Source organism: Gouania willdenowi, chromosome 16 (genome assembly GCF_900634775.1).
Source record: "Gouania willdenowi chromosome 16, fGouWil2.1, whole genome shotgun sequence".
Lineage (NCBI taxonomy): Eukaryota > Metazoa > Chordata > Actinopteri > Blenniiformes > Gobiesocidae > Gouania > Gouania willdenowi.
The window spans coordinates 39337279-39364892 of record NC_041059.1 but is presented as its reverse complement, the minus strand read 5'-3'; the positions used below and the strand labels follow the sequence as shown (position 1 = coordinate 39364892).

The 27614-nt window shown below is 38.8% G+C and overlaps 1 protein-coding gene across 1 annotated transcript in view; it reads right to left on the bottom strand.

Moving 5' to 3' along the window:
- The window catches only part of rftn1b (raftlin, lipid raft linker 1b), a 139727-nt gene that overhangs the window by 109571 nt on the left and 2542 nt on the right, over nt 1-27614 (bottom strand). Inside the window, exon 2 of the mRNA XM_028470047.1 lies at nt 11543-11714. Coding sequence (XP_028325848.1) covers nt 11543-11690 — 148 coding nt within the window. The 5' untranslated portion in view covers nt 11691-11714. The remainder of the gene's footprint in view (nt 1-11542; nt 11715-27614) is intronic.

The window sequence follows — 27614 nt, the reverse complement described above, 5'->3', positions numbered from 1 at the left end:
AAGGCTATAAAACCCCTCACCACATACTTTATACACTTTCTCAGACATGAATGAACATTTCTCTCTTGTTTAAACTCCCAAAGTTTAAACCTTCATAGATTTTAAAACATAAACCTGTTTTCAAACATACAACACTTCAGAGTCAGACTGCTAGTGATCAGACATTGATGCTGAACACATTCAGAGTCTTTGTTGACGATGACATCACGTTAACACAGACACTGGTCTGTTCATCCATTCAACCATGGAGTAGAGGCTGTGTGTGACCACCTGGAGCTGTAGGACACGCCCTTTAGAACCAGGACTGGACTAGGAAGGATTAGGAGTGGAGGAGAATCAGTGAGGAGGTGGTAGTAGCAGGTAAAAGTTCTCTCTGTAGCACTGAGCTAGCATAGCATTAGCCGCTAATCACACCGGCTTTTTTCACTGGTGGTTTATGTTTATGAGAGGAGAAAAAGGAGCACAGCTCCTCACTTCAGCAGGTAGTGAAACTCACCCAGTTGGATGTGTTGCTGGTGGGTGAACGCAGCATTAGCCAATCAGAATGCAGAACACAAAGCACGTTCATAAGCTGTAAAAAAAAAAAATGCATGCAAAATTGCACTGAAAAAAATCCGCGAAACACTGAGGCCGTAAAAGATGTTATAGTGAGGGACTATTATACTAAACCATCACCCACATGTTTTTGAAACAAAATCAAACATTTCCTCCATTTTTTTTACTGTAAAACAGGTGGGCTAATGTTAGCTTTAGCATGTGTACCATATGCCCTTGTCTTTATTTATAACCTGTTTCTGTGTTTGGTAGATGGGGTTTTTAACCTTGTTAAAGCACTTTGAGCTGCATTCTTTGTATGAAAAGCGCTTTTTAAAAATAAAGATCAATATGATTTCAAGTGTAGCAAACAGCTGGACTTCAAATCTCACGCTACATCTTGTGCTCGTTTCGGAGCATTTCTGCTGTGTGTGACTGTGAAATGAATAACAATAGTTCACTCCAATAAACCTAATGATTCTAGGACAGTAGAAGCTGGTAATGAAATCTGATGATGAGGAAAGAAGATGAAACGGAAACAAAACTGAAATGTGTGAACTGACAATGGTAGAAACTCATCAACAGAATCGGGGACATTATGAGACAAAGGCAGGATGTGGTTTTAACAGCTACAGAAACACACACACTTGCATGGAAAATAGTTGATGTTGGTTTTTACTTCTTTGATAGATGATGTTTTTCAGCCAATGGGTTCATCTCTGTTCATTTGGTTCATGTACATAAATCCACACAAATCTATATTTAATCTGTGTTTCTCTTTTTCTCTCATCAGACATTTATTCCTCCCTCATCTTACACAAATAATACAAATTATCCACAATTCTGTTGTTCTTTTTCTTTTCTACTTTAATGCTGATCATTTTTCACAATGTTGAGAAAGTAGAACATGCTCCTCTTTTAAATAAATACTTTGTTTATAGCTTATATTGAGTCCCTTCTTCTTAATGAATGCTAAATCATATATTTCCATTTCAATATTTCAAAAGTATTTGTGAGTAAACTAACTGACTGTATATAATGTTAAACACCATAGGGGATTGATCATTATTCGTGGATGTAACTTTCTAATGTAGCCCAGTTTGTAGCTGATGCAGCCAAAGGTAAAACCTTTGTCTTTCTCTGTAGGACTTTCAGGAGATGTTGCTCAACTTAGTCCTCATCACAACAACAGCAAATAAGTAAACACCTGTACGTGTTTGAGAACCTGGGCTTGTACTCCACATAAAGCATAGAGTGGTACCAACACTTTGTGACTCAAAAAAGAATGTGGAAAATGTAAGTCAATGTCATTTTGTGTTTAAATAATTCCCAACAGGTCTGAGAAACTGCTGGTAAAGCCTGAGACATGCTTCTGCATCGGGCCACGTATCATTAGCACGGCAGCTAACGTGGATCACTTCGGCCCTGTGTGATGGATTAGCAGTTGGTCAATTGTGATTGTTGATATTATTGTTAATATCATTTATTTATTTTTTAATATTATTATTAGGTTCTTTTCTATGGTGTCAGCCAGGTTTCCCTCCTGATGTACAGGATGAACGTATAACTATATACTGTAGTTAGTGTTCTATTATGTTTTAAAGACATATGCTTCTAGGCATACATCCCGTTTACAGATGTCACAGAGACTGAACAAAACAAAAACACTGTAGTTGTTTGCAAGTATATTGAAAATAAATTCACAGAAGTGTGAGTGAGTTTTTGCCCCCATACAAAAAATAAAGCTCCAACTCAAAAATGTGCAGTTTGACTGCACAGAGAGATCTAGAATAAACATACTTAATATCATTTTAACATACTTCCATCAATGCATGTCGTAACAGCAGAGGAACGGAATAATATATTGAACAAGGAAAACAAAAAGAAAACTCACAAACAGTCCAGTGTTCAGTCAGACCCGTACGTGCGGTGCATGTAATGACGTCACCGACAAGTTGCAGCAACCAGGAAGCGGTAGTGTTTGGGTTTGTGGCTTTAAAAAGCTATTTGCATGGGTGGATCGAGTGTTGCCAGCGTGTTTGTAAAGGGATTGAGCGATCTCGTACTGAGCTCAACAGAAACGCTCTGCTCCGACTCAGGAACCGATACTGCTGCTACCACGGCTCTCTGAGGGACGCCATTTTCACCACAGCAGGCAGGAGGCTTGCTCAGCGGCGGGAACGGGGGGAGCGAATCGGCGAAGGGACAGAGATGGGCGTGAATGTGAGATCAGAGAGAGTGGCTGGACAGGGAAGTGAAGCGGTGATGTGGTAAAAGCGAGTGGGTCAGTGACTGACCCTGCACAGGCGTTTTGCAGGTTGTCACACCTGTTTACACAACAACGTTTTGCCTCGGTTTCCGTTTTTGTTTCCAAAAAGTTCTGAATTCACACATTTTCAAAAAAATCTTTGTTGAGATGAGACCGCTAGAAGCTTAAAAAACTAGTATGTACTAAACATGCCTGGCCATTAATAAGCATCTCACCATCACTTGGATCAGTTGGAGACGCATATCTGCACCAGATTCTGACCAATCACAGTGCTGCACTCCTAATAACAGATAGTTGAACGAACCCGGGGTCGTGTTTTAACACAGACTCTGGTTGGATGCTGCAGTGAAGGTGATGTGTTTTTTGCGATGACTCACAAATGTTTGTTGAGGAGGAGAATGGATGACTGTCCTCTGGTACATTAATAACTGATATTATAAAATGCATAAATGACTTGTTCTTGTCTGGTTGGTACTGTGTGCGTCACATATATAGAAGCAGGTTGCTGAGCTGTGTGTGTTACAGCATTAAACTGCAACGTGTAGCATCACATGAAGCTGTTTGTTTACAGTTTAATGCAGAACGAGTGGCTATTTAATAAAGCTGAGTTAATAAAGAAACTCGCCGACATGTGCACATGGCTGTGAATAGTGTCGGCAGCAGTGGATTAAGCCTTAGAGAGATTGTCTTTATTCTGGTTCAGGCCGTATTGTAACGACTGCAGAATGGGTCAGGTCTAACTTTGTAGGTCTGATTAAAGCTAACGTGTGAGGCTCAGTTTTTTTAAAAAGTTCCATTTTCAACCATCGAAACGCTCTTCCTGTGTAAATGCATGTATGTTATTATCATCATTATGATTATTATTATTATTGTTATTATTATGAGAAATAATATATAGTCATTTGGAACATTGTTCAAAAGTACTGAAAATTGGTACCGTTGAGAACCGACACGATTCACTGGTTCAAATGTGAAAGGTACCATCCCTACCTGCTACATTTATTAACTCTTTAATACCCAGCTTGTGTTTGTGAAAGGACAGAAAACCTCATCAGTCCGTCACAGAAAGCTTGACTCGTTCATTATTTTCCATCACCCGTCAGTTCATCCCATTTTTACGATTTTCTGTTGAATGATGATTGTTTGGCAGCTCATCAGTTGTGTTTTATTTGTTAAAGAAGGTCGTTCTAGCTTTCTACAACAATAGGGTAGGTGTCACACATGCCTGAGTCACTGTTTTTCCCCCCACATGGGAACAGCAATGTGATTTATTTATTTCTAACAGGGTCACAATCTCAATATCAAAGCTACTCTGCGCTTGGTCTGATTTGTGAATGAAAGGCTGCAGAGTGACCATGGGGAGAGCGAGCATGCACGTTAGCAACATGCTAGGAACACGCTCAGAGGGAAAAGTTGGGATTGTGCAGCGCTTGTAGCCTGTGGAGGAGAAAGCGAGGATCAAACGCTGTGGCAATAAATTACTACAAACATGCAGAAAGCTGCAGTTTATCAACACGTGAGGTTCACATGGAAAGAAGAAAGCAGTCTCTGTTCTGTTATATTTGCGGATCCATGGAAAAGCTTTGCTGCTCTGTTGTTAACTTACAAAGTGTTCAACATATGAAAAAAATGTTAAAATATCAACAGTATATTTAAATATTATCACATGTCAGGATACAATGTGAATCCTGGGTGAGGCACTTGTTTGTTTGATCACTAAATATTACTTTGATCTCAGATTTTCAAAGAATATGATAATTTTTTTGTCTCATTGTAGCTATTAATAAATAATAAATAGTTTTCCCTCCTGCCACCAGGGGAGCTCTACCAATCTAAGGTCCCGTGCAGAGGTGACTTCTGATTGGCTCGTTTGATGTCATGTCCCACCCTTTCGCACTATTACTGGTAAATTCAAGTCCCTAACTCAGTGCTCACCAACACGGGGTCCGTGGGCACCGGGTAGTCCGCATGGACCGTGTGAGGGGCCCCAGGAGCTCTAGTAACCAATGAGCTCCATCTAAAATATGATTTACTTTCCAGGATTCAGACTCACAAAGATAAATATGTATGCGAGATAGAGTTAATACTTAATAGAGTTAAATACTGCTGATTAAGTTTAAGTATTTAATTAATAATTTTTAACTGAAACATTGTGACAAATGTTTTTAAGTGTTGCATATCTGATGTATGGTCAGTGGTAAGTTATATATAATGTGATATATGAAGATATAAAAAAAATTCAAGGTGGATTTTCAATAACATTTTAATGCAATGAAACAATTGCATAAATGAGGAAAAATACAGTGTTTCATGGTAAAACTTCAAAATGTCCCATTTTCAATTTGTTAAGGTTTCATTTATTCAGACAACTGTTTTTCAGGAAATTTACTTTGATCTCTTGACATGTTTTGGCTGTCAACTGCCAGTCTTCCTCAGAGGCATCTGCTGATCGCTTTGATGTGAAAAACAGTCTGAATAAATGGAACCTTAAAGCTGCACTACTTGAATCTTGAACCATGACAGAGGGGCATGGCTGAATTTGAACCGTAAATCCCGCCCCCCACTGATAATCCCTCCCAGTCTCCTCCTCTCTGGACGTGCACAAAATCGCACACGAGAGCTGAACGTGCACTACCGGTAAAACATGTCACCACACAAAATACAGAACAATGGAACATTAGATTACCTGTCTAGAAGGAAAACAGCCACGACTGAAAACAAGATAGCACCGTGCACGCGCTTCACTATGTATCACGGCAGCCAATGAGGAGGCTCCTTCGTGGGCTCTGCTCACCCCTCCTTTCTCCAAATCCTGTGATTGGAGGTGGAGGGGATGACCGCTCAGATTTTGTCCTCCGGTGTTTTATTAACTAAAATGCTTACCGTAATTTCCAGACTATAAGCCGATACTTTTTTCTCACGCTTAACCCTGCGGCTTAAACAATGACGCGGCTAAATTGTGGATTTTTCCCGGTTTTATAAGCTTCATGAGAGAGCGAGAGAGAGAGAGAGCGCCCGGATATCCTGGATACAGGCTGTTCTGATCTCTGCTCCATCTACAGTAAAAGTCAGTCAGTTTATAATAGTAACATAACAGCATGAAGTTGCCAAATCACCACGTTGGATTTGTTCAGAAGCGATCACGTCCGTATTCTGACTCAGAGTCCGACTCGCTGTGATCGCTCCGCTGTAGTTAATGGTAAGAAAAGCGGACAAAGCGGTGTATCAGTCTGGTTCCAGTGAAAAGTGACCATAAAAAGCTGTAAATGTACTAATATGTAGACGTGGAGCAGTGAGGAGGAGACTTCATGTAGTAAAGGAAACTTATCAGTTGAAACACGGACATTTCCGTGAAACCTAACTTGAGTACAGCATCCCGCCTGTTCTGATTGTCTGAAGGGCACCATCATCAGCCAATAGGGTGTGGCCTTTGTTAGGCTGCGGCATTTGTGTTGATTTTTTTCAAAAATTGCTAAATTATAGTAATGCGGCTAATAAAACAGTGTGTTTTATAGCCCGGAAAATACGGTAATTGTAAGGCACAGACAGCACACAGAAGTACATTTTTTTTTCATAAATGATTAATTTTACGATATACTATATGATACTAATTATAATTGTTTTTTTATTTAAAAAAATAATTAGAGTACCTGAGCTTTAACATATTATTCAAAAAGACATAAAGAACTTGCTGGAATCATTTCCACCTTTTTAAGTTACCGCTAGCCTTCCTTATTATCTTTACCGTCTAATTAAAGTAAAACCGTGAAAATTTAGTATTTAACAAGTGCTTTTCAAACTGATAGTCCTTTAGACTATACACTACCTATGAAGTTGGAATTAGTGTTACACAATATTCACTAAATATATTGTCGTACCATTTCATTTTCATAATTGTAACTTCGCAGAACGTTGAGCTAGCATTGGCTTATGTTCAACAACAATTCTATTTCTTAAGCAGAAAAAAGACCAGATGCATGATGGGAAATCATATTCAGCTACAATACTAACTGTTTTAACACACCGTACTGCAGAAATACACACGAGCAGCTCATGCTAACACTCACAGCTGTTTAGGAAACTTCTGACTTTAGCTACTTTAGCTACCTATATAGCACAATGAGTCACTATGGCAACCCTGAAGGGTCAAGATGAACCTTAAACTCCACACGAGGAAAAAACCAAACAACCCCCAGGTGACATCATTAACTGATGTATCAGGGCAACATAATGTACTTTTTTTATTGATAAAAAACACTGCTATCTTATTTTTATGTTACTATCAGCTGAGATTATAGGACATACATTTTCCATCTGCGGAGAAATAAACACTTCTGAAGGTTCAAAGGACACACATTTCATAGAGAGGGGATGGACTCATCGCAGTATGTCTCACAGATGTTCATTTCATAGAAGATAAGACTGAATGTAAACTGAGAAGAAGCCCACGGCAGCTAATTACAGCACGCTGACCCGTCCACTGAAAATCTGCTGAGTCATGGACAAAGGTGAGCATCAGGAAGAGAGACACACAAGCGTAAGCTAGCACCAACAATAGAGAGACACGGGTGGAGGAGTACAGACAAAAGAGAGTGATTATGGTAAGTAGTAACAAATAGATGTGGTCACGTGTTTTTCTCACGGTAAGACCAACTAGCAGGTTTCTCCTGGCTATATGCTGCATGTTTGAATGTTAAAGTTAATACTTCACTTGATTTGTTTTAGTCCAACCAAAGTTATTCAAACATAAATCATTTCATTCAAGTTATTGTTCTTAAATAATATAATACACAAAATAAATGCAAGCATTCAAACAGAGTAAATCTGAGTCATCTTTTTTCAAATAATACAAAAAAAAAAAAAAGAGAGATTAAAACATGAAGCTCTCATCCATAATTTCCCTGTAAATATCCAAATATCACATAAACAGAAGATTTAATTTTAAAACAGAAAAACGCTGCTCGTCTGGTTTTTGATTTTTCTGTATTTCTGTTTGGTTTTAAGTCAGTAAAACAAGATAACAACACCATTTATTTAAAATAAAATAACCAAAGAACGAAGGATACACGGATAATTTTTGATTTTGTTATTATCACAATGATTATTATTCTATTTTAGTGTATTTTATTCTATTTTATACACTGAAGTAGAAACAAAGGAATAATGTAGAACACCAACCCCCAGCATTACACAGTAATCACAAGGCCAAACACACGCACTCGTCCACATCCTGGTCCCGCCCCCATGCTATCAGGGTGGAGTTTCCCCCTGCATCTGACGCCCACATCCATCCATCCACCCATCCATCCATCCACCTGCTTGTCCTGACAGCCTAATGGAGACTAATCAACTGTCAGCATCCCCCCCCACCGCCCCCCCAACCAATCATCTCAGCTCATGTTTACAAATAACAGAATGAAGTCTAAAAATAGCTGCATCACATTCACTTCCTGTTCATGTTAGCTCGCCTTAAACGGCAGGCACCATCCAATCCAGCAGCCGAACTTTGACCTCACTCAATGCAGCAGAAGATGTGATGCTATGGTTCTTAAACTTTTTTGGCTCAACTACCCCCTTTCTACAACATTTATCTTATAAAACTATTTAAAAACATCTATAGATCATAACGATGGAATGAATGAGTGACATCACACATTTTAAAGAATCTCATTTTGTAAAAAAAGTGGAAAGTAACAGTATTTAGTGAGGTGGTTCACAACCTTTTGTGGGTCGCGACCCCTTTTTGATATCAAGAATTTTTGGTGACCAAGACATTTTTTTTTCTAGAATTTGTTTTTTTATCATGTTTGAGCTCAGATATTGTTTTGTTTTTTGTTTTTTACTACATTTTAGTATTCATATTGCATTTACGGATGTTTTCATTTAAACATTTTCCAAAATGTTTTTTAATTTCTCAGAAATTTCAGGCGACCTCACATAGGGTCATGACCCCAAGGTTGAAAAACATTGATTTTGTGGCTCCTGAATAGATTTATTTCTATAGGTTTTATTATTTCAAGTCATCTCGCTCCTGGGCCGGGACCAAGCCTTGATACTTTATTTGTTCATTTTCCGTTCTCTCGCTCAAGTACCCCCTGTAGTGCCATTGTGTTCCCCTAGGGGTACACGTACCCCCATTTGAGAAACACTTCTATAGTGTAAACTACAGATCAATTATTTGTACACCTGTGACAAAGGTTTACAGGAAAATATCTTGTTGACTCTGTTAGTCCTGTGTAAATTAATGACTTTTATTTTGAAAGTCTATTCCAGGGACCTGCACCTTTTTAAGGTGATGATGTTTGAAACAGAAACGTGTGCCTGCATCAGTGGCCCCGTTTAACCCCTCAGCAGGAGGAGGGAGATGTTCACAAATCTACACCTTAGTCAGGAAAAAGAAGTAGAAGACGACATAGACAAGTTCTCTACATCTCCTCCTCCTACGACAATAACTGCAGCCATCTGTGAGTAGAGCTGTGATAGTTACCGCCTGCCACTCAAACCCAGTGAAATAATGAGATAAATAAATGATATAATTGATAACTGATTTACAAACTGATGAAATGTAAAACATTGTGTAAATTACCAAATATTTCAGTCAGAGATATATCACCCCCCCCCCCCCACACACACACACACCCCATATACACACATTTGCATGGCTCACAATTTTTCCAATGCTTATATCACATGATGGCAGTTGTTTTTCCACTGTAGATCAAACTGCTCCAGATTTGGCCCCTGAACTAAAATCTGTTTGACACCCCTGAACTGTTTATAAACGTAAAAAAATACAATAATTATAATAACAACAATAATAATAATAATAATAATTATCATTATTATTACTATTATTATATATCGCAATAATAATAACTAGAATATTTGCATTTCCTGAAGAAAACGCAAATGAGGATGCTGGTGCTGGCCCGTGTTGCACTGGGTTAGCTTAGCATTAGCATTAACCTAGCGTTAGCACCAACGCTACGTTTGTGCGTTGGCATTAGCCGAGCAATAACATAAGCCTAACATTAGCACTGACCTAGCATTAACCGAGGATTGGCATTTACCTAGCAATAGCATTAACGTAGCAATAACATTACTAGCATTAGCACTAATCAAACATTAGCCTAGCATTAACATTAGCACTAACCTAGCATTAGCATTCACCTAGCTATAACAATAACCTAGCATTAGACTAGCATTAGTCTGGCATTAGAATTAACCTGGTATCAGCATTAACCTAGCATTAGCACTAACCTAGCGTTAGCACTAACCTAGCGTTAGCATTAGCCTAAAATTAGCTCGAACAGATCATTTGGTTTAAACTAGGAATAGCAATAGCCTAACATTAACTCTAACCTAACATTAGCATTAACCGAGCAATAGCATTGACCTAGCAATAGCATTGACCTAGCAATAGCATTAAACTAGCATTCGCACGAACCAAACATTAGCCTAGGATTAGCATTAGCCTAACATTAGCACTAACCTAACATTATCGTTCACGTAGCTATAGCAATAACCTAGCATTAGCATTAGCATTAATCTGGCATTAGCATTAGCCTAACATTAGCACTAACCTAACATTATCATTCACGTAGCTATAGCAATAACCTAGCATTAGCATTAGCATTAATCTGGCATTAGCATTAACACTAACTAAACAAGATAATCTGAGCTCGATCATCTTTTATTTTGAAGGAATGAGTTGGCCAGATTCTACTCAGAGCGTTTCTGATCATCTGTGTGTGTGTGTGTGTGTGTGTGTGTGTGTGTGTGTGTGTGTGTGTGTGTGTGTGTGTGTGTGTGGTGTGTGTGCGTGTGTGTGTGTGTGTGTGTGTTGTGTGTGTGTGTGTGTGTGGTGTGTGTGTGTGTGTGTGTGTGTGTGTGTGTGTGTGCGTGTGTGTGTGTGTGTGTGTGTGTTGTAGCTTTTAAACTACATCGTAGCACAAACAGATTTGTGCCCTCCAGGACTGTGAGATCACAGTCTGAAGGAAACTTACCAAGCATTATGTAGTAAATCCATTTATGGATCCAACAAATCTACATTTTATGATGTAACGTCTGTGTTTCAGATGCTGTGGGATTAAACAGATCAGTTCATTCCCAAAGATTCCCACACTGAACTCTGGGAGGTTTCCATCACCAGACACAATGTTCTATTCTCATACTGATGTACAGCACACATGGGTAACTGGAAGCCCCGGGCCCTCTGCCTTATTTGAGTGGCCCCCCAAAGTAAAAACACAGAATGACTTCAGAAGCACACAAAACTTCAATGAATGTAGACAGTCACTGAACATATGTAGAACAACAAAAGCACACACAAAATGTTTCAGAAATACTACAAAAACAAACAATGACTCGAAAAAAAGACAAAAATACACAAGATAAATTACTCCAAAACCGACAAAACAAAAACAAAAATACACAAAAACACATAAAATGACAATAAAAACACAAGAAATGACTCCAAAAATGACAAAATGAAAAAAGAAAAATAAACTTAATGATGTGCGTTAGAAAAAGTCCGTTCTTCCTAGTGGTTGGAACACCTCTAATCTCCTCCAGCATAAGTTACGATACAAAGAGTGTTTTTAACTGCTGCTGCAACAGAGACCGTGAAACAAGCCACGCCACACGACTCCCTCACATGTGCTGTCCCTGACAGCGACTAACACAATGTTGTCATCAATGCTATGAATGCTTTCAGACCGTTCAGTGATCACATCTTACCGTCTCTGCCAATCAAGAAGTCCAGGTAGCGGTAGGTGTAGGCCACGCCCACTTTGCTTTCCACCTGTGGCCTCTTTAGGGTGGAGTAGATTTTCCCCTGACTGTTCTCCTCCGACACAGGCTTCATTTTCTTTAGTCCACAGCCCATGACTCAGCAGTGTGTGCACAGAGCCTGCAAAACACACACAATATGCACAAACTGTGTTTCTGCACTGTTACACATTACACACATCTGCATTTATAGTAAATGTAACGAGTCACTGTAATGAGTCAATGTAACAAGGAAAAGTCACGAGTCACTATAATGAGTCAATGTAACAAGGAAACGTAGCAAGTTAATGTAACGAGTCAATGTAACAAGTTCATGTAACGGGTTAATGTAACGAGACACTGTAATGAGTCAATGTAACAAGATAATGTAACGGGTTAATGTAACGAGTTAATGTAACGAGTCACTGTGATGAGTCAATGTAACAAGGAAACATAACAAGTTAATGTAACGAGTCAATGTAACAAGATAATGTAACGGGTTAATGTTACGAGTTAATGTAACGAGTCACTGTGATGAGTCAATGTAACAAGTTCATGTAACGGGTTAATGTAACGAGTTAATGTAACGAGACACTGTAATGAGTCAATGTAACAAGATAATGTAACGGGTTAATGTAACGAGTTAATATCACGAGTTAATGTAACGAGTCACTGTGATGAGTCAATGTAACAAGGAAACATAACAAGTTAATGTAACAAGTCAATGTAACAAGTTAATGTAACGAGTCACTGTAACGAGTCAATGTAACAAGGAAACGTAACAAGTTAATGTAACAAATCAATATAACAAGTCAATGTAACAAGTTAATGTAACGAGTCACTGTAACGAGTCAATGTAACAAGTTAATGTAACAAATCAATGTAACAAGTTAATGTAACGGGTTAATGTAACAAGTTAATGTAATGAGTCACTGTAATGAGTCAATGTAACAAGTTAATGTAACGAGTCACTGTAACTTGTCAATGTAATGAGTCAGAATCAGATTCAGAAACCTTTTTTTCATCCCTAAGGGACAATTCAGTTCAGTCACTGTAACGATTCATTGTAACGAGTAAATGTAATGAGTCAATGTAAAGAGTCAATTTAACGAGTAAATGTAATGAGTAAATGTAAAAACGTAATGTAATGAATAAATGTTATGACTAAATGTATTGTATCAATCAAAGATATTGCAACAAGTAAATATATTAGAGTAATTGTAAAATTGTACTGCTCCCTCTAATCTGTGTTGAACTATCATCAGCATGGCTCCATTATTCTGTTTTAATTATAAAACAAGATCAAATGTGTGTGTGTTGGCCTTCAGAACAGAACAGGAAATGAGTTTTAGTTAAAGAGGAGAGAGGAAGGAGAAAAGGAAGGAGAAAAGGAAGGAGAAGAGGAAGGAGAAGAGGAAGGAGAAGAGGAAGGAGAAGAGGAAGGACGAGAGATTCACTGGAGGAGGAGATGGAAACATGGGGACAAAGGGGAGAAAGAGAACAGATGAGCAACATTTATACGGATGTAGATCACATCCTTTGGAGCGTCCAACATGTGATCAGCTAACACAGGGGTTTTCATCTTGTCCTATTTCACTAATTCTAGCCATATTTTTGCTCCTTTTAATTTATTGTTGCTACATTTCTGCCACTTCTCCATCACATTTCAATTACTTTTCTGCATATTTTTTCCACTTTTAAGGCATTTTCGGCACTTATAAACCTTTCCACCACTTTCACACCTAAGCATGGCCAGTAAAAGACAAGAGAAGATAAACCAGAATATAAGACAAGACACTAAAATATAAGACAAGTCAAGACAAAAAGATGACACAAAATATTGTAAGACAAGTCAAGAGAATACAAGACTAGATAATAGAAGACGAGACAAAACAGAATATAAGACAAGATGGGGTGTGAAGCGGGGTTGGGCTCGCGCCGCAGCTGGAATAGCAACTACCGCAGCGTCGGTGGCACTTCCCTCCAACTCCCTGGCCTTGCTGCTGTCGCCGGCCCCCTTTGCTGGGGGTCGACGCGGCGGTCGGGGTTGGAGGGGACAGACAACCCAGTGTGCTCAGGGCAGTGTCCGCCGCTGGGCGGAAGGCGTGCCGGAGGAAGAAGAAAAAGAAGAAGAAGAAGAAGAAGAAGAAGAAGAGGACTGAATAGAAGGAAAAGTGAGGTTTAAATTAACCGTGGGAATAAACAGAAGGCGTAAACGAAAGCTTTTCTAATCGCCCATTTGAGGAAACATGTTCACGTATTTCACCAACACTATGTGGATAAGCTCCGCCCCCTCTGACATGTACTGTAGTTTTAACAAATCACCTGACTAACAGCAATGACAGAGTTAAAGGCACAGCGTCACAGCAGAGTTCAGAGCGTTTACAAGCGTCGCTCTTTGCTGTGGTGAAGGTGATAATGAGTCAGGACCCCCCCCCCATTACGCTAAGAGGCTGTAAAAAATCACTCTTTCGACTTTAATGATGTGGTGAATCCCTGGAGAGCAGCAGACTGTGACCCCACTGATCGAAGCCTGAGATAAAGCTTGGAGCATTGATTGACAGGCAGATGTAAGACGTGTGTGTGTGTGTGTGTGTGTGTGTGTGTGTGTGTGTGTGTGTGTGTGTGTGTGTGTGTGTGTGTGTGTGTGTGTGTGTGTGTGTGTGTCCTCTGTTCAGTGCACACAAAGTGCTGCAGGAGGGAAAAGGCCAAAGCTAAGTGCATCGTCGCTACAACAAAGCACCTGAACATCAGCCCCAGGACTGGAAATCATATCGAATGAATCCTCAAAAACGCTATTAGCGCGAGACAAAAGAGGAGCAAACAGCACGGGGATCGTTGCTAATTCAGCCCAAAGGAAATCAATGCTTTTCTTCCTGCTTTTCTTTTCTTTTCTTCCATCATCTGTCGTCGCCGAGAGCTTTTCAGAGACTCTACGGCTGTCGGTCCTAAAACACAGAAGGAAAATTCCCAGGTGGCAGGAGCAGAGGAAAGTTCATGGAAAGAATCTGTGAAGCCTTCAGCTCTTTCCTGATCAGCAGAAAGCGCTGCTTATCATCTCTGCTTGTGTTTCCTCTTCCTGTGTCCTTTCCACCTCATTGTTCTCGCTGCAGGACAGCCGCGCCGTCTCTCTCCGGGAAATGTTCACGTGATCAGTGAGGAACTGTACAGGTCTAACACTCAAACATCAACTCCAGCTAGCTTTATTTCTTTGTGTCGTTGTGATGTCATCGTGAGACAGCACGTGTGAGTGAAAAAAACGACCCAAACCAAGAACCAAGAACAATAAAAAAAAACTATCTCAATTCAAATTAAATGAATGAAGTAGTAATGGATGTAAATATGTTTTTTTTCGTTGTTTTGTGTTTTTTGTTTTTAGAATTGTAATGTATTAGTACAGTGTCCGTTGGAAATATGCATTTATGTGGGAGCTTAAGTAGAGTTGTCAATTATGGCCAAATGAGAATATGTTTGAAGGTTGGATGTAAAAGAGATGTACATACAAAATGTTGGTGCAATTTTCCTGGTTTAATTCTATGGTACATGTGCATGATAAATATGTTTGTTGTTGTTGTTTTTTACTCACTTTTACATTTTTTTGTTTGGTGTATTTTTCTGTAATGTATGTTTTTTTTTGGAGTCATTATGTGGATTTGTGTATCTTTCTGTTGTGTTTTTGTGCATTTTTTTTAATAAATATATTTGTTGTTTGGTTTTTTAATTTTTTAATTTTTTGTATTTTTCTGTTGTGTTTTTGTGCATTTTTGTATAATTATTGTTTTTGTTGTCATTGTAGTGTGATTCTGGAGTCATTTTGTGTATTTTTGTGTAAATATTTATTTTTGTGTATTTTGAGCCATTTTCATATTTTTGTTGTGTTTTTCTGTAATGTATGTTTTTCGGAGTCATGTGTATTATTTTTCTTTCAGTTGTTTTTTTGTGCATTTTTTATATAATTGTTTTTGGTTGCCATTATAGTGTGATTCTGGAGTCATTTACTTTTTGTATAAATATTGTTTAGTTTTTTGTTTTATTTTACTCATTTAGTATATTTTCATTATAAATAAATACCGTGTGTGTGAGTTCCCATATCTATTGTAGTGCCAATCATAAATACAACAAAACTGCAAAACAAAAAGTAAAACTCCAAACTACATGACTGAGTAAGTAATTTAAAGAATTATCTACAATTTGGGTGGCTTTTTTAAAAAAACAAAAATGATTGTTTACCTTTGAACCGAGTGGTAAGAGCTTAACTTCCATGCGTGGCACCACCGAGAATCTGCAGTTTTCCAGATGGAGAATTGAACGGGTTGAGTTCAATACTGACTATAGTGAAACAGCGCGTTATTAAGCAATTACACGGACAATTATACGGAGAGCTCCTGTTTTTAAGACGCAGCGACAGCAAAATAACAGGTGCACACATTTGGGGTATTTGGAACTCATTGACTACGTACTCGTACCGCATCAGGGAGATATTTGCTCCACACACACACACACACACACACACACACACACACACACACACACACACACAACACACACACACACACACACACACACACACACACACACACATACACACACACACACTTTTTGATTTTATAGATACGTTTTTTTTTAATGTTTAGTGTTGTTTTGTTTTTTTTTTGTTATTTTGTGTGTGTTTTTTTTTTTTCTGTTAGATTAGTTTTGTATGTTTTTTATGTTTTGTGTGTGTTTTTTGTTATTTGGTGTGGTTTGAGAATGGTTTTGTATGTTTTTGAGATGTATTTTTTTCAGTCAATTTGTGTGTCATAAATATTCTTGTGTTTTTAGATGTTTATGTTTTTTTTAGTTGTTTTGTGTGGGATGTTGTGTTTTTTTTGTTTTTACATTGGTTTTGTATGTTTTTTAATTGTTTTGTGTGTGGTTTTTTTTCTCCATTTTGTGTGGTTTTAGAACGTTTTTGTACATTTTTTAAATGTATTGTGTGGTTTTTTTTTTGTGTTTTTTTTTTGTCATTTTGTGCTTCTTTTGTGTTTTGAGATGTTTGGTGTTTTTTGTTGTTTTAAGAAATGTTTTGTACATTTTTGAACACTTTTGTGAGTTTTTTTTATCATTTGTGAGGCCACCCAAATGACACAAGCTTGTAACTTGACCCTAGCCACAGATTAACATAATCTTTTTCAGTCTTTCTCTGAAGGTGTATCACATTATCAGTCTAGTCAAGAGGTGAAAGTTAAGTGCGAACGTTGGACAGATGGACACATTTCTGAATCCACTGAGACGTGATTGGACGGAAACTCTGATAAAGACAATCCACCTGCAGCAGAAGAAGTTTTAGGAAGGCTTTGTGAAAAGAAGATGATACTTTAGCAACTTCTATTTTGTCTGATAGTGGTTAGACAACGTGTAATTCACATTCTGAAATGAAAAAATCAATCTGATCTGGGTTTTTTTCTTCCTCTTTATTTAACATCAACATGACAGAGAATTACCGTCACATGCATGTTTTGGAACAATGTCACACAAACAAATGCATAGCAAATGTAGCAAACGGACGAATAAGTCTTTTTATCATGTTCGAAATCTTGCACTTCGTAATCACATGACTGAGCAGGATTTTAGGAAAATATCTGGATGACACAGACTAAACTCTTGCTTCCATGATTTGGGACCATATCACTAGGGGTGTAACCAAATAGTTAACTCACGTTACAATAAAACATTTGATATAGGGCTCACAATACAAAATACTCCCGATACAATATAAAAAAGTAAAAACAGACATGTTAAACCAACATGTCAAAATTCTCGCAACGTAACGTGGCCTGATTTCGTGGCCTGAACTCTCTCAGCTTCCATAAATCTCATATTAGCAAAATGTTCATTAGGGGCACATTTGAGATGTTGAAAATCATGTAATTTAGAGGTAGCAGTAGCTCACCTAATGTTACATGTTAGCTGTGCTGTATTAGCAACATAGGAGCAGTGCTGAAATCTCTCTAATGTTTGTTTAACATTAGGTTGAATGATGAAGGTCTTTCTACTCTGTTACCTTTTTGTGGTAATGGAGTGGAACGGACAACATAAAAGTTGGCCACAGCCATCACACACTGAGATGCAACTCAGTGGTTAATGTTCTAATACCTAATGTCCTCAAATGGCTTTTTTAAAAACTGGCATCAAAAAGTTGTTCTGAGGTTTCCATGGATACGGTTGATGGTAACGGAGTGAAAAGGAAAAGGGCCATTTTCTGACTGGCTTGTTCCTGTTTTCAGAGTTGTGGGGGTCTGATGGTGCCTATCTCCAGCTCTCATTGGGCGCTAGGCGACACCCTGGCCAGAGCGCCAGTCTATCACAGACACACAACCACTCACATTCACCCCTATGGGCCATTCCAAGAATCCAATCAACCTAACAGTCATGTCTTTGGATTGTGGGAGGATCCAGATAAAACCCACACAGCACGGGGAGAACATGCAAACTCCACACGGAAAGGACCCAGGTTTCCACCCCAGGGCTTGAACCCAGGGCTTTGTTGCTGTGAGGCAGACGTGCTGACCACTACGCCCCTGTGCATCCTCCGTGCAGGTTCAATAGAACATGCATTACAAAAAAACAGAACTAGAAAACTGGGATATTTCTGCTTTTACTAGGCATTCACACTTGATCTTTTAGTGTATAAAAGTTTACATTAAAAACAATATGCTCAAAAGTATTGCGACCTCGACTTAGTTTTTCCCTAATGTTCCCCTCATGAAAATTGCGCCCATGAATATAAAACTAATAACAATAATCAACTCTATTAACTCTATTTAGCATGTTCGCTATGATTTCAGGATGTTTGATGCAGTAAAGTGGTCTAAATACTAAAAGATGAGGAAACAGAAACAAAACGGAAATTTTTTTTAGACTAAGTCCATTGATCTGTTACTTATATAAAGTGCATTATATTACCTGGAAAGTGGAACACTCACTCAGAGGAATGAGATAAAGCCGCATTGAGCATCGATCAGCTGAGAATAAAGACATTCAGGGTAAATAAGTGTCTGTTTTTAATGTCAGCCTTTAGTGGACGGCCGACTGACTCCAGGATCCTCTGACCTTAAACAGGATGAGCCAGCGGAGGAGGAAAAAGATGAATGGGAGGATGTTTCTGAGCAGTCATGAAATGCATTAGCAGAGGAAGAGGAAGGCATGGACACAAACGGAACCTTTACCAGAAATCAGCATATTTTAGGCCCAATGCTCCTTTATCCACTCTAGCTTTTCTCTGCTTCATCACCCACATATACACTTATTACAGGGGTGTCAATCTAATTTTAGTCCAGGGGCCAAATACGGACCTGTTTGAGCTTAACTCATTGACTGCCAAAGACGTTAATTGAGTTTTTCGGCTGGGGTTGCTAGGAGACAGTGTGACGAAGCTCTCCTGTGAATGTCTAACTTGTACCATGATGTACAACTGGTGCCATGTAGGTGGCAGCAGAGCACCTTTGGATGAGAGATCACCAGTGATGGGCAGAGCTCAGAGGGAGAGGAAACGAGTTTACAAGACAGAAAAAGGCGCTACGAGAGTTGATGCTAAAGTTCCCACCAGCTCACAGTAGCTCACATTCAACCAGAGCATGTGTGGAACCTAAGTGGACTATTTAGAGTGTCACGATTGTGAGAAAACAATAAGAAAAAAAACGGGGCAAGCGGTGACACTCGGCATGTCCAGGAGGAGGGCGAAGTTGCACGTGGGGAGACTGACGGGGGAGGGACTTGGAGGAACGCCAAAATACAGTAAGAAATCCATTCAACTCTGACCTAGATAGCAAAATAATAATAATGTTGCCATCCAAAGCCTGGTCTCAGTGTTGTTTTTGTAGTTTTATAGAAGGAAACGAACAGATTTTTTCCGAAAAAGCCATTTTTCTCAGCTTTTTGTCATAAACTGGTGATTTGTGTGAAACTTGCCTTCATTCAACTGCTGAATACAGAAGAACAACGCAAGCTAAAAACAAAATTCTTTCTGATGAAACTAGAGAGTCTAATCTTTCAAAATCAATTTCAGATGTCAGATTGTTATAGTACAAAATATTCTGTGGGTCTTAAAAAATCAGTGAAAGTCATCTAAAACGCCTGGCGCTGAGGGGTTGGCTGCTCTGAAAATGGGTGGCAGTGAATGAATTAAGTGGGACGCAGATTTTAGGCAGAAAAACAGCAAATTCAACATTATTGTGCCCTGGTTTGAACTTCCACGTATAAATGATAAATAAATGCTAAAGTATGTGAGTATATCACTAGCTGCATTTCCATTACCATTGGAAATGCACACAATCTAAATAGCTCAATAAAAACTGGTAAAAACCACTGCTGTCATGTCACATAAGAACTGGAAAACTAAGCTCTGCAAATATTGTGGATTTTAATTCAATGTGTGTATTTGGAGGTGCTGAGATATCTGCAACTGAATTAGTTAAAATGTTTCATGTTTTTTTTCTAAATTTTTACTTTCCGCTGCAGGCTGAATTTGATGCTCTAAAGCACATGCGTCAAACTCAAGGCTGGAGAAAGTAAAAATGGCAGAAAATATGAATCATTGTATAAATTACCAACTAATTCAGATATCTTTGTCCCTCCACATACACAAATTCAAAAAAACTTTTTGCAGGCCTCACAGTTTTCCCATGCATATCATATGATGGAATTCATTTTTATTCTGAAATTAACAAGTACAATTTTACTTTTACTCAAATTATTCCATAACATTTCTATAAATAAATATAATTTGCATGGATTGATATCTGTTACTTATTACTGTGCTTTACATATCATTTATACGTTGAAATACAAATCAGGGCTCATTCATGTTGAAATTGCTTGTTTTCTCTGCACATTGACTTCAAACTGGTTTGTGTTTGGTCCCTGAACTAAAATGAGTTTGACACACCTCCTCTAAAGGGCCGGATTAGGCCCCCGGGCCTTGAGTTTGACACATGACTTAGAAAGTGTCTGCGATTCTCAAAAACCTGCGCCGAGCGGGCATCACAGAAGGAGCGAGCATCAGGTGAGACGTGAAAACTGTAGCTACGTGTGAAGTCACGATCACTTTAACACAACTCCATTTCACAGCTCAGGAACCCCACGATGTAAACACAAAGCTAAGCGTGTGCGCCTTCATACGACCTGCCAACAGTCTGTGCTTTTCACAATAAAACCTCATTACAGACAGATTTTAAAAGAGCAGACAAGGCTTTCAAAGCCAAACCCTTGACGTGTTTTCAGCTGCTGTAAATAAAAGGTGATCGCCCTGTCGACTGTGCAAAAAACAAACATTTCATAGAGGCCGTTTAAGCATTGCAAGACGGCAAAATGTGACATTGAAAATACAGGTTTTCAGTGAGTAATTCCTGTGCCAGTGATAACAGCAGTCATCGCACCCACAGCCTGGCACTGGCAGATTAGAACAGCCTGGAAAACACTTTCAGTGCGATCGCACGTCTCACTGTTTGCTGCCAATTAAAGAGGAAAAGATGCATTATTACAGTTTTATGAGCTCCAGTTATGGTGATGTTTGCTACAAATCTTTTTAACAAGCACTTTCTGTGATGCCGGACAATTTCAGTTACGCACTCTGAAAACATGAGCACAAAACTCCAGCAGGCGCTGAACTCTGCGGCTTTGAGGCCAGGTTGATGGTTGAGGTGTTTTCATGGTGAGGACTCGAGGTTTCAAAGAGAATCAAAGTCTGCAGATGGTGAAAGCCCCCCCTGGGCCCAAGCCCTCACTGAGGTGAGCCCCTAGCCCCTAACCACCAGTGGCTCTTACTTTCAGAACCTGTTTACACAACAAGGTTTTGATTCTGTTTCCGTTTTTGTTTCCAAAAAGTTCTACATTCACACGGCAACATTTTGCAAACGATCTCTGTTCACCTGAGATAGATGGAGATGTGGTTTGACAATCAACCAAATTGGTGTGTACGCTTTGGAATTATACTGAACTTCTGCTGATTTACTTCTCCTGGATCAGTGGAGACGCATTTTATGCCTCCACCAGATTGTTGTCCTGCTTGTTATGATTGCATTTTGTGCGTTTCTGTTGTCCACTTGTGTAATGTATGTTTTTTGGAGTCATATTGTGTATTTATGTTGTCATTTTGTGTTTATTGGACTAATATGTGTACTTTTCATTTTCTGTACTTTTGTGAGTCATTTTGTGTACTACTATTGTTCTGTTCATTTTTGTAGTAGTTTTGTGTGTTTTTGCTATTTCCTGTGTTTTATTCGTCTTTCACTGTATTTTCCTGCAATGTTGTAATTCTGACGTATTCTTGCTTTTGTGCATTTTTCCGTCATGTTGTAAATTTTCTTTGGAGGCCACATAAAATTAGACCGAGGGCCGCCAGTTGCCCATGTCTGGTCCACACACACACACACACACACACACATCCAGGGAGCGATTGCCATGGGAACCTATCCCTCCATGACGCCTGTCTGTCACATCTCTCTCCCTCCTCGTTCAGGTTATTCCTTTCTTCAGCCGCTCTGAGCTCTCACGTCTCCTCCTTGTTCCTCTTCATCCCCTCCTCTTCCTCTCTGATGGCTGGGAGTCTGGTTCGTCACGGATAATCTATCCATGCTCAGATTTGTACAGTTATCTCCACACAACCATGGTGTGAGAATAGAGGAGGAATCACAGCGTGTGGCCTTTTCTTTCTTTCACACGCACGCACGCACACACGCACGCACACGCACACACACACACACATGTTCCCCATGACTCGCTCTTTGCTCACTGTGAACTTGCTCCAGGCTGGTCATGTTTTATTAAAGCCAGCCAAAGTTCTTACACTCTGAGACGCTGTATTGACATGTCCATGTCGGACATTACCTAATCAATATTCTGCTATTCCCCTGACTGAGCCATTACCACAGGAGTCGATACGCCGTCTAGAAATATCACAGGAGTGTGTGCTTGTTTCCGACTGAACCACAGTGTGCATGTGTGTGTGTGTGTGTGTGTGTGTGTGTGGTGTGTGTGTGTGTGTGTGTGTAAGGGTGTGTGTGTGTGTGTGTGTGTGTGTGCGGAATATCTCAGGTCGAGGGAAAAGCCTGGAGCTTGAGTGTCTTTCTACGATTGTGGTCAAAGTGTAAAAATCTGTGTGAACTCTCACTGTGACTCATCACAATAAACATATTTATGTCAACCCCGGAAAAATAATGTGTATTTTTCCCTAGTAAAACGCCACCTCTTTTAGTTTGGCCTTAAAGGAACATAGAGCAGGATTTGTGAAAAAAATGTACCTTCATTTCATCACCTTTTTTAATGCAAATGGATGATGAAGTGTTCTAAACCAGTTAGAATAAGTCCACACACTTTTCTCCCTATTGCCTTGAACAGATTGTGTGATGCATTGTGTTCTGCTATTTAGGACCTGAAGAAGAAAAAAAGACGAAAAAGACGAAGACGAAAAAGACGAAGACGAAGAAGACGAAGAAGACGAAGAAGAAGAAGAAGAAGAAGAAGAAGAAGGAGGAGGAGGAGGAGGAGGAGGAGGAGGAGGAGGAGGCTTGAAGACTGAAAGAAGAGCAGAGCTCTTGCAGTAAACACCCCAATGAATGTCGAGTGAATAAAAAACTGTATCACAGTATCAGTGCATGACCAGGCGAAGCATCAAACTGTAGACACACACTCCTATACACAGCGCAGGTTAAACCAAAAAGCTGACTAAGCTATTCACACTGCAGGACTTAATGCTTACTGTAAATCAGATTTTTTTGCCCCTATACGACTTGTATCTGACCTATTTATAGAAGTCTGAATGACCCAAATCTGATTTTTTCTAATGCGATCACTTGGCTATATAGTCCTAAATCCGATAAGTATCCGATCTTTTGCCATGCGACTGCAGTGTGAACGACCAAGGTGCATTTGATGCACGTTTGATACGTTGAGGTCATTAATAACAGCTGGAGGTGGTGTGAGCAGCAGGCTGTACGCTCTCCTCTAATCACCATGGACCAGAGAGGGACAGGCTTTAAGCATCCACTGATGATACATACTGTAACTATAGATAATCTAACCCTAATCCCTTTTCTGCACAAGTATTAATATTGCCTCCTCAAATGATGAACACGTGAACCATGATGATGATTAGTTAATAACTTCTGATTGAGCTGCAGGATGATCAGAACACCACCAACAGAAACTCATCATCGCTATAACTTTATATGAGAACAAAGGCTCTTTGTTCAAAAAACAAACAAAAAAAACATGTTTTTAAAACCGTTTCATTTTTTTTCTGCCACGTTTCTTTGTTTTTTGTTTAAATTTTTTTTAAAACATCTTTGAAATAATTTTGTGTATTTTTCTGTCCCATCCTGATTTGTGGGGTTTTGTCTGTTGATTTGTGGGTTTCTTGTCTTTTTGTGCATCTTTGGAGTCATTTTGCATTTGTGTTGTTTTGTCTGTTTTTGTACTCAGTCTTCTCCCCAGAAATGGTTGGAATTTATCTCTGGGAGCAGCGCGACACCATCCAGCGTCCGTTAGTCTGTGACCGTTACTTTACAGGAGACTGCTGGTGAACATTGGCCAGTTCTAAAGTGGATTGTTCACTAAATTACGTCTTCAAACCAGAGCGATTCCCACAGTAAAACCCACGGATGGAGAGGACACAGCCGTAAGGACAATAAACCTCTAGCCAGGAAATAGCGCTGTTTACAAAGTGTGGTGGGCGTGGCAGTTGCCCATGCTGCCGGGACTCTAGGGCTACGTCCTGAAATGGGAGGCGCTCACACGGGGAGAGGCGGCGCTCTGAGAAACCGTGCGTCTCAACTTCCGGGTTGAAAGAAAATAAGTCATATTTCTTAATAAATTAGCATTTTATTTTGCAAAATGTAAAATATTACCATATGTGGCTATAGTTGATTTTGGAAAGTCTTAATATATTATGATATAAGACCTTTCTTTGTGGGTTTTTTTTTTTTAATTTTTTTTTTATTTTAGGGTTTTTTATTTTTAGAGTCATTTTCGTTTATGTGTTTATTGCCATTTTGTGTAATTTTCTGTCATTTCTTGAATTTTTTGTTGTCAATATGTGTGTGTTTTTATGTGTGTCATTTTGTATTTGTATTGTTGTTTTTGGTTTGTTTTTGTAGCTATTTTGTGTGTTTAAGTGGTCGTTTTATGTGTTTTTGTGGTCATTTGAGTGTTTTATGAGTCATTTTATGCATATTTGAAATCATTTGTGTTTTTGTTTAAATTTTTTGTATTTTTCTTGATATTTTGTGTCTATGGAGTTTTTCATTGTGCAATTTAGGGGTGATTTCCTGTTGTATGTCAGCTTTCACATTCATTACATTCTTGAATAACAGTTTTTAGGGATTTGTTTTGGGGCCACACACACACACACACACACACACACACACACACACACACACACACACACACCACACACACACACACACACACACACACACACACCACACACACACACACACACACACACACACACACAAAGCTGGGGCAGGTGGGGGACACGCACACAAAAGTCTGCCTTTGACCGACGATTTGCACTATTCTACATATAAGACACGTGTTATCCAGCACTAAACACCTCAAACATCTCCAAATCCTTTTCAGCAAAACAATCTTTTTGCATCTTATTTTGAAATCAAACTTGAAACACGCACAAGGCGTTTTTCTCCTGGGAGGCTTTAAAAATAGATACCTTTCATTTAGCCGCAGCCTGAATATTTATCAGTACACTGCACTGGTTTGTACACACACACACACACACACACACACACACAGGATCAGATAGCAAACATAAGTTGATTAAACACATGCTGCTAAGAAGACAGGAGCCACAGTGAACGAGCCGAACCTCACAGGAAGTGCTACAGAGAGAAATAGATGAATAATTACAGTTGGTATGTAAAGTATTCAGACCCCTTTAAATTTTTCACTCTTTGTTTCATTGCAGCCATTTGCTAAAATCAAAAACACTCAGCACCCCATCTAGACAGAAAAAACAGAAATCTAGAAATTTTTGCAAATGTATTAAAAAAGAAAAAGTGAAATATCTCGTGGTCATAAGTATTCAGACCCTTTGCTCAGTATTGAGTAGTAGCTCGTACAGCCATGAGTCTTCTTGACAATGATGCAACAAGTTTTTCACACCAGGATTTGGGGATCCTCTGCCATTCTTCTTGTAGATCTTCTCCAGTTCTGTCAGGTTGGATGGTGAACGTTGGTGGACAGACATTTTCAGGTCTCTCCAGAGATGCTCAATGGGTTTAGGTCAGGGCTCTGGTTGGACCAGTCAGCAATGGTCACAGAGTTGTTCTGAAGCCACTCCTTTGTTATTGTAGCTGTGTGCTTAGGGTCATTGTCTTGTTAGAAGGTGAACCTTCAGCCCAGTCTGAGGTCCTGACCACTCTGGAAGAGGTTTTCTTCCAGGATATCTCTGTACTTGGCCGCATTCATCTTTCCTTCAATTGCAACCAGTCGTCCTGTCCCTGCAGCTGAAAAACACCCCTAAAGCATGATGCTGCCACCACCATGTTTCACTGTTGGGATTGTATTGGGCAGGTGATGAGCAGTGACTGGTTTTCTCCACACATACCGCTTAGAATTTACTCCAAAAAGTTCAATCTTGGTCTCATCAGACCAGAGAATCTTATTTCTCATAATCTGGGAATTCTTCATGTGTTTTTTGACAAACTCTATGCAGGCTTTCATATGTCTTGCTCTGAGGAGAGGGTTCCGTCGGGTAACTCTACCATAAAGCCCCGACTGGTGGAGGGCTGCAGTGATAATTGTAGTTGTAGAACTTTCTCCCATCTCCCTACTGCATCTCTGGAGCTTAGACACAGTGATCTTTGGGTTCTTCTTTACCTCTCTCACCAAGGCACTTCTCCCACGATTGCTCAGTTTGGCTGGACGACCAGGTCTAGGAAGAGTTCTGGTCGTCCTAATCTTCTTCCATTTAAGGATTATGGAGGCCACTGTGATCTTAGGAACCTTGAGTGCTGCAGAAATTATTTTGTAACCTTGTCCAGATCTTTGCCTTGCCACAATTGTGTCTCTGAGCTCCTTGGGCAGTTTCTTCAACCTCATGATTCTCATTTGCTCTGACATGCACTGTGAGCTGTGAGGTCTTATGTAGACAGATGTGTGCTTCTCCTAATCAATCAATCAATCAATCAATCAATCAATCAATCAATCAATCAATCAATCAATCAATCAATCAATCAATCAATCAATCAATCAATCAGTTTAAGTAAACACAGCTAGACTCCAATGAAGGAGCAGAACCATCTCAAGGAGGATCAGAAGAAATAGACAGTATGTGAGTTAAATATGAGTGTCACAGCAAAGGGTCTGAATACTTATGAACATGTGATATTTCACTTTTTCTTTTTTAATGAATTTGCAAACATTTCTACATTAATGAGAAATAAAATTAACTTTTTGATTTTAGCAAATGGCTTTAATGAAACAAAGAGTGAAAAATTTAAAGGAGTCTGAATACTTTCTGTACCCTGTAGATGAATAATTAAATAATGAAAGGTAGAAAGAAAGAAGAAACGAATAGAATAGATCATGAATGAGTACGTGAAAAGGTAAATATGTACATAAATAAGAGATGATAAAAAATAGAACAATAAAAAATGAATAAAACACAATTAAATATGAATTAAATAAATATGTTTATAAATAAGAAGATAAAAAAATAGAAGACAGAACAAAAATATGAAAGAAACTAAGTTGGTAAAGAAATAAATATAAATAGACAAATAAAAATGAAATCTAATAAAATAAATAAGCCAATCAATAAAAAAAAAGAAAATAAAAACAAGTTGGAAAAACAAAAACATTGAAAAATTAAAAAAGAATAAAAATAAATAAATAAATAGTTAAATGGGTATGTGAATAACAGAAGATAAAAAAACTAAAAATAGAAAAAAGAAATAGAAAATGAAAAATAGAAAAAATCAATAAAACAAAAGTTATTATTTAAATAAATAAATAAGTATACAAAAAAAATAAGGAATGAATAAAA